We start from the raw sequence: 7,580 nt of genomic DNA, 5'->3' as shown, positions 1-7,580 counted from the left end.
AAACTGAGATAAAACCAGTGGTAAACCAGATTTAAACTGAGATAAAATCAGTGGTAAACCAGATTTAAACTGAGATAAAATCAGTGGCAAACCAGATTTAAATGAAGATGAAACCAGTGGTAAACCAGATTTAAACTGAGATAAAACCAGTGGTAAACCAGATTTAAACTGAGATAAAACCAGTGGTAAACCAGATTTAAACTGAGATAAAACCAGTGGTAAACCAGATTTAAACTGAGATAAAACCAGTGGTAAACCAGATTTATACTGAGATAAAACCAGTGGTAAACCAGATTTAAACTGACACTAGTTTCTGACTAGTATTAGACTAGTTCTAGATTAGTTTATGTCTGGTCTTAGACTAGTTTCTGACCAGTATTAGACTAGTTCTAGATTAGTTTATGTCTGGTCTTAGACTAGTTTCTGACCAGTATTAGACTGGTTTAAGACTAGTATTAGACTAGTGCTAGATTAGTTTCTGACTATTGTTAGACTAGTTTCTGTCTGGCCTTACACTAGTTTCTGACTAGTATTAGACTAGTTCTAGATTAGCTTACGTCTGGTCTTAGACTTGTTTCTGACTAGTATTAGACTAGTTCTAGATTAGCTTATGTCTAGTCAGACTAGTTTCTGACTAGTATTAGACTAGCTCTAGATTAGCTTATGTCTGGTCTTAGACTAGTTTCTGACTAGTATTCGACTAGTTGTGGGCTGGTTTCAGACTAGTTGTGGGCTGGTTTTAGTGTAGTTTCTGACTAGTATTCGACTAGTTGTGGGCTGGTTTCAGACTAGTTGTGGGCTGGTTTCAGACTAGTTGTGGGCTGGTTTAAGACTAGTTGTGGGCCGGTTTTAGACTAGTTGTGGGCCGGTTTCAGACTAGTTGTGGGCTGGTTTCAGACTAGTTGTGGGCTGGTTTTAGACTAGTTGTGGGCTGGTTTTAGACTAGTTGTGGGCTGTTTTTAGACGAGTTGTGGGCTGTTTTTAAACTAGTTTCTAGGTCATTATCTGTCGTTTACCTTTAACAGACTGAGTGGAAATAGATCCTGTCGTTGTGATGAGCTGTTCCCATGTGTGTTTATTCCAACAAACAACCTTATTTTCATTGTCCAGGTCCAAACATTACCAAACTGTGCTGGTTTTAACAGATGTCTCATATTCACCTCACTGCTTTACAACCTCAGGTAAAGTAGAGTTGAGCAACATGTTAGCTTCAGCAGCTAACCAGCGTTGGAACCAACTGGTGAAGGTCACAGTGCTCAACAGTAAATCAGCTAATCACATCTGACACAGCAAACACGCTTTCAAAGAAACACAACTGTGACCAGTTTTGGGAGACTGAAATTGGTAAAATGGTTACTGACACAAGCCACAATCTTTCCCTGAACCTCAATGTTTGTTGGCTAAACCATAAAGGAGTCCTGGACTGTGTTTGCCCTCCATCCACCCCAACCTCCTCCTGCAGATCAGAAATACAAGAGTACATTTACTGAAAACTTGCTGACTCTGGACAGAATCGCACCGGACCTAAACATAACAGGATAATAACAGGAAACCATTTTATACGCAGAGAAACATCATCTGTAGCTCAAACTCTTCATGTGTTTCTCATCAGGTCAGAAATTAAAGCAGATTAATGATAGAATAAACTGTACAACCACACAGGAAATAATAATACAGCTGTGATAATCTGTACCACAGCGCCCCCTGCTGGGTCTGGTTCCATGTAAACAAGCTGCTCATTAACCAACCTAAAATCTGCATCACACAAAAGTAGAAATTATCAGCAGCTTATCAGCTTCAAGAAATTTAAGTTCATAACAGATGCTGTTGGTTTGGAATGAATAAAAGTGGAGAATGTCTAGTTTTGGACTTTAATGCCAACTGGAGTTTCTGGAAGATGTTTCCCCTGAAGCTCCTACCATCACCAGGACCTGGATGACTGAGAACCTCCATAGAAGTATGAGGAGACAACATCAGTTCAGAGTTAAACATTGACGTACAATAAATCATGAAATAAACATTTATTATTTGTGTTTGTCTCTGAGTTCTCTCTGGTTCCACAGAGCAGCAGGAGTTTAGATAGATCAGATGGTTTAGATGGGTAAGGGCGGATAGATAGTAATAATAGTAAACATGCTCAGTGTCTCCTTATGGTGACTGCGAGAACGGACCTCATGAGTGCAGCTAAGGAGGCGGTGTGTGTTCTGTGTAAAGCGATCTGTTGAATACCAGCATCACATCCTGCCTCCAGCAGTTCTACTGTTTCACATCTGTTCTATGAATAGAGTCCTCTGAGCTCCACAGCAGAACAAACATCTAAACATCTGAGCACCTCAGGTCTGTGGCTGAGGGTTCAGGACACGTTATGAGAAGGTTCTAACTGATCTATGAATGCTCTGACTACCTGTGCACCTCTAGCTTCCTGTTTCAGTGTGTGACCTCTGACCTTCACTGGCGAGCACGATGAACTTGGAAGGCTTGATGATCTTCCCGTCCAGCGTCCAGGAGACGCTGGCATCTGCGTTGGTGAGGCGACACTGCAGCCGCAGCCGCTGGCCATCCAGCACCATCACATCGCTCAGCTTCTCCATGAACTCCGGCGCCGGCCCTCCTCCGGCGGCATTCTTCTTCTCGTTAATCACTCCATCCACGCAGTTGTTGTTCACCTTCTCCCCGTTCTTCTCCGGGCCGCCGGGCTTCTTCTTGTTGGTGAGGACGGAGCGGAAGTCGGCGGCGTTCTTCCCGGGCGTCTCGGCCGGCTTGTTGCCGTTGCTGCTGGCGGCGCCCTTCTTCCCCAACACGCTGCGGAAGTCGACCTGCTGCGAGGAGCTGGTCTTCTCCTCCGCCTTGGGCTTCACCCCCTTCAGGTTGGCCTTAAAATCCATGAGCTGCTGCTCCTCTGCCTGCTGGAGGTTCTGACAAGCTCGGCGTCCCAGCAGCGAGCGAAAGTCCAGCTGCTGCGCCTCCCTCTGTCGCAGCTCCTCCTCGCCTCGTTCCCTGGTTTCCACGCAGCGTCTGAGGAGGCCTCGGGGAGCAGCAGAGTCCTGGTCCTCCTCCTTCTTCTCACAGGGATCCTGGTGGGCCTCCTGCTGACCTACAGATCTGCTGATGGCTGAGTGCTCCTCTCCTCCTCCTGCAGGGCTGGCTGTCACACAGAGAATGAACAGAGCTGGTTAAACCCTGAGGAGTCAGGCCCCGCCCCCACAGCCGGGGGAGGACCTCCACTCTAATTGTTCACGTTACATCAGAAGTGACTCAGCTGTCCTTATATGGGCATGAACAGACCGAACACACACACACTGATGTAAAAAAAGTGAAACCAGAGATCAGGACACACTCTTCATCCTCATCTTCCTCCCATCTCTCCCACTGTTCCAAGTCCTCTGTCTGCTGGTTTATTCTGACAGTTTGATCACACTGAATCTAATTGGTCAGTTTGATACAGACAGATTAATGCTCGTGTCTAACTGGGATAACTTAAGATTTTTAAGACAACATTTAATTCTTGCTGGACAATTAGATTATATTTTAAAAAATGCTTTTTAAAATAATCACCATTTTCAATACATCCACCGTTTGTTCTACTTATTTTGGAGTTATTTGATTTGTTTTTCTTAGTTTAGAAGTTTTTTTTCCTTAAATGTATAAATTTAGTGCTAAGTGATGATCCAGATGGAGATAACTGCCAATAATCAATCAATAATCAATCAGTAATCAATCAGCAATCAGTAATGTTTGTCATCTTAAAGAGTTGTGTTGTAACCACAGAGCTCAGACTGTTTTTATTTACTACTAATGTGTGAATAATCAATGATCAGAATAAACAGTTGGAGCTCTGGTTCACAAAGGTGACATCAGGCCCTGCCCCCTGCTGCAGGTGTGTCATGTGACTCACCTGTGTGCTGCAGAGACAGCCAGACGAGCCATAGCGCTGCATCCTCCAACACTGTTCCTGCAGAAACAACAGAATGTGTTAATCCCGTTAGACCCGAAACCCAACCAGCAGCTGTTCTTTAAACTGCTGCTGTCGCTTCAAAGAAAAAACAGAGAAATTCTCTCCGTCTTTCCATGAGATGCTTCTGACTCTGAAGGAAACCCAGAGATTTTTAAAGACACCTCTGTTTCTGCAGCTCTGAAGCTTTGGAACAACTGTACTCCTCCATTAACTCTGAGGAAACATCTCTGTGTTCTCTGGCTCTAGGTTCCTCTCATATTTAGAATGCAATGCTGTCAGTTGTCATCCTGTGCTTTTTCTTGCTTTGCTGCACATATTGTCCTGACTGTGTGTCTCAGGCTGTTCTAAAGGAGCTGTAGGTTTCAGATGTGGTCAGGAGCTCCATGACCTTGCTGAGCAGCAACTCCTGGATGAAGCAGTGATGGAGATAAACAGGCTGCCTCTGATAGATGATGGATTGTGATGGGGGAGGCAACGTTAATCCTCGCTGTAGATCACTGAGGATTATTTTTGAATGCTGCTGTCTCTTCTATTTATAGGGGCGTATATACAGTATATGGACGGCAGCGTGAAGTAGGTCAGCGGTAATCACCTCAGGCTGATCAGGTATTCTCCAGCGTGATGGTGCTTCACTCGTCTGATGGAGAACAAACACAACACATTGAGTCAGGGCTTCTCTCTATGGTCTGAGTTCTGATTCTGATCTGAACAGAATCTGGACCTGATCAGCAGAGAGACCACGTCCTCTTTCTGCAGCAGCTCAAAGTCTCCTCCGGAGGTCAGGGGTCGGATCTGGTCCGTTCTGGTCCAGGTGTACTGAGGAAACGGGTCTCCGGCGATGGCGCAGGACAGGAGGACGTGTTGGCCCACGACAGCGATCACAGCTTTGGGTTTGGTGATGAACCAGGGCTGGATGCCATCCTGAGGCTCTGCAGCAGAACCAGGAGCAAGAACAATCAGAGCTCCCAGTACCACCACAGCTCAGAGCCGGGTCAGAACCAGAAACAAGAACATTCAGAGCTCCCAGTACCACCACAGCTCAGAGCCGGGTCAGAACCGGGAGTAAGAACAGAGAAGCAATCCAAACTAAGGGATCCAAAAAACTACAAAAAGACATGGAGACCAGACAGACTGGCAGAAGGGGAACAAAGAGGACAAAACAGGATTCAAAAAACCCAAAAACCCAAAGCAGACGTAGCAGGAGCATCAGGCAGGTGAACATGAAGGAAACAAACAGGAAACTGACTGGAGAGACTCATAGGGCCATCCAAAGAGGAGGGAAAACAGTCCAAAGAGGAGGGAAAACATTTCAAAGAGGACAGAAAACAGTCCAAAGAGGAGGGAAAACAGACTAAAGAGGAGAGAAAACACACCAAAGAGGAGGGGAAACAGACCAAAGAGGAGGGAAGACAGTCCAAAGAGGACAGAAAACAGACCAAAGAGGAGGGAAAAAAGTCCAAAGAGGATAGAAAACAGATCAAAGAGGGGGGAAAACGGACCATAGGAGGAGGGAAAACAGTCCAGAGAGGATGGAAAACAGTCCAAAGAGGAGGGAAAATAGACCAAAGAGGAGAGAAAACAGACCAAAGGAGGAGGGAAAACAAACCAAAGAGGATGGAAAACAGTCCAAAGAGGATGGAAAACAGACCAAAGAAGAGGGAAAACAGTCCAAACGTGGACAGAAAACAGACCAAAGAGGAGGGAAAACAAAGAGAAGGGAAACCAGACCAAAGGAGGAAGGAACACAAGCAGCACACTAGGGTGGAAACACCAAAATACTCAGGTCTGAAAATACATGAAATTCTCAAATTCAGTCAAAATACTTGACACAACTTAGTTGTGGTCCCAAATAGCAAATAAGTGAGGATGCAGCGCCACCTAGAGCAGCTGTCTGAGACCAGACTGACCCAGTACAGTCAGCTGGTTTCAGTAAATGGTGCTGAAGGAGACGTGAGGACTGCTGCTGGTGGAAGGAGGAGGGTTAGCTTATCTTCATACTTTATTTTCCTCCTAAATCTGTTGTTCTGTATGCTAGTACCCTCCACGGTGAGCCGGGACTCGGTCCGGTCCTCCCCGTAGTGGTTCCATGCCCGGCAGCTGTAGGTACCAGTGTCCTCGGGGAAAACCTCCTGGATCAGCAGAGTGCAGCGGTTCTCCTCCCTCAGCAGATGGAAGTCTTCCGACTCCTTCACCTCCTGCCCATCATGAAGCCACAACACATCTGGAGGAGGGTGACCTGAAGACCAGAGGGTCATCAATACGTCTGATCAGAACAGCTTCATCAATACGTCTGATCAGAACAGCTTCATCAATACATCTGATCAGAAGAGCTTCATCAATATATCTGATCAGAACAGTTTCATCAATACGTCTGATCAGAATAGGGTCATCAATACGTCTGATCAGAAAAAAGGGTTATTGATACATCTGATCAGAACAGCTTCATCAATACATCTGATCAGAAAAGCTAGTATCTGAGTAGTACCTGACAAGTATCTGACTAGTAACTGACTAGGAGCTGACTAGTATCTGGCTAGTATCCAACTAGTAAATGACTAGTTATATATGTGTAATTATATTATATTATTTTATATTATATTATATTATATTATATTATATTATATTATATTATATTATATTATATTATATTATATTATATTATATTATATTATATTATATTATATTATATTATATTATATTACATTAGGCCCCAGAGCCAGAGCTCTGTTCAACCTTGTATTCCTTTAGCTCTGAGCAGTGACGACTTCATGAGCTTCTGTACAAATAAAATTATTACAATTAGAGAAAAAATTAATCTGGCCCTTCCTACAAATGTCACAGATGTATCATCAAGTACAGATGCTTTAGAATTGGCTGTAAGACCAGATGGATATTTAGAATTTTTCACTCCCATACATCTCTCTGAACTCATTTCAATAGTTTCTACATCCAAACCATCGACATGTCTTTTAGATCCTATCCCAACTAGACTGTTCAAGGAGGCTTTACCTTTAATTAATTCCTTAATGTTAGATCTGATTAATCTCTCTCTAGTAACAGGTTATGTACCACAGGCTTTTAAGGTTGCTGTAATCAAACCTTTACTTAAAAAGCCCACTCTAGATCCAGATGTTTTAGCCAACTATAGACCAATTTCTAACCTCCCATTTCTCTCTAAAATTCTGGAAAGAACAGTTGCTAATCAATTATGTGAACATTTACAAAGGAATAGCTTGTTTGAAGAGTTTCAGTCAGGCTTCAGAGTGCATCATAGCACAGAAACAGCTCTGGTGAAAGTTACTAATGACCTTCTCATAGCGTCAGATAATGGACTGGTCTCTATACTTATTTTATTGGACCTTAGTTCAGCATTCGATACAATCGACCACAAACTTTTATTACAACGACTAGAACATTGTATTGGCATTAAAGGGACAGCACTGGACTGGTTTAAATCCTACTTATCAGACAGGTTCCAGTTTGTGCATGTCAAAAATGACTCTTCTGAGCATACTAGGGTTAATCATGGAGTTCCTCAGGGTTCTGTCTTAGGTGTAGCTGTTGCACAGGATTCTGTTTCTTAGTAAAGATTTTGTGTTTTTGCAGAGAAAACCTTTGTTTTGAA

The 7,580-nt window shown here is 43.6% G+C and overlaps 1 protein-coding gene across 1 annotated transcript in view; it reads right to left on the bottom strand.

Annotated features, from left to right (window-relative positions):
* Window positions 1–7,580, bottom strand: part of mylka (myosin, light chain kinase a) — a 93,254-nt gene that overhangs the window by 38,181 nt on the left and 47,493 nt on the right. Inside the window, exons 13-15 of the mRNA XM_055015301.1 lie at window positions 5,994–6,191; window positions 3,896–3,952; window positions 2,447–3,145 (exon numbers count right to left, since the gene is read on the bottom strand). Of these exons, the coding sequence (XP_054871276.1) occupies window positions 2,447–3,145; window positions 3,896–3,952; window positions 5,994–6,191 (954 nt within the window). The remainder of the gene's footprint in view (window positions 1–2,446; window positions 3,146–3,895; window positions 3,953–5,993; window positions 6,192–7,580) is intronic.

This window comes from Amphiprion ocellaris, chromosome 11, assembly GCF_022539595.1.
Source record: "Amphiprion ocellaris isolate individual 3 ecotype Okinawa chromosome 11, ASM2253959v1, whole genome shotgun sequence".
Classification (NCBI taxonomy): Eukaryota; Metazoa; Chordata; class Actinopteri; family Pomacentridae; genus Amphiprion; species Amphiprion ocellaris.
Note: the sequence above shows the minus strand (reverse complement) of the source record. Positions and strands in the feature narration are given on the sequence as shown.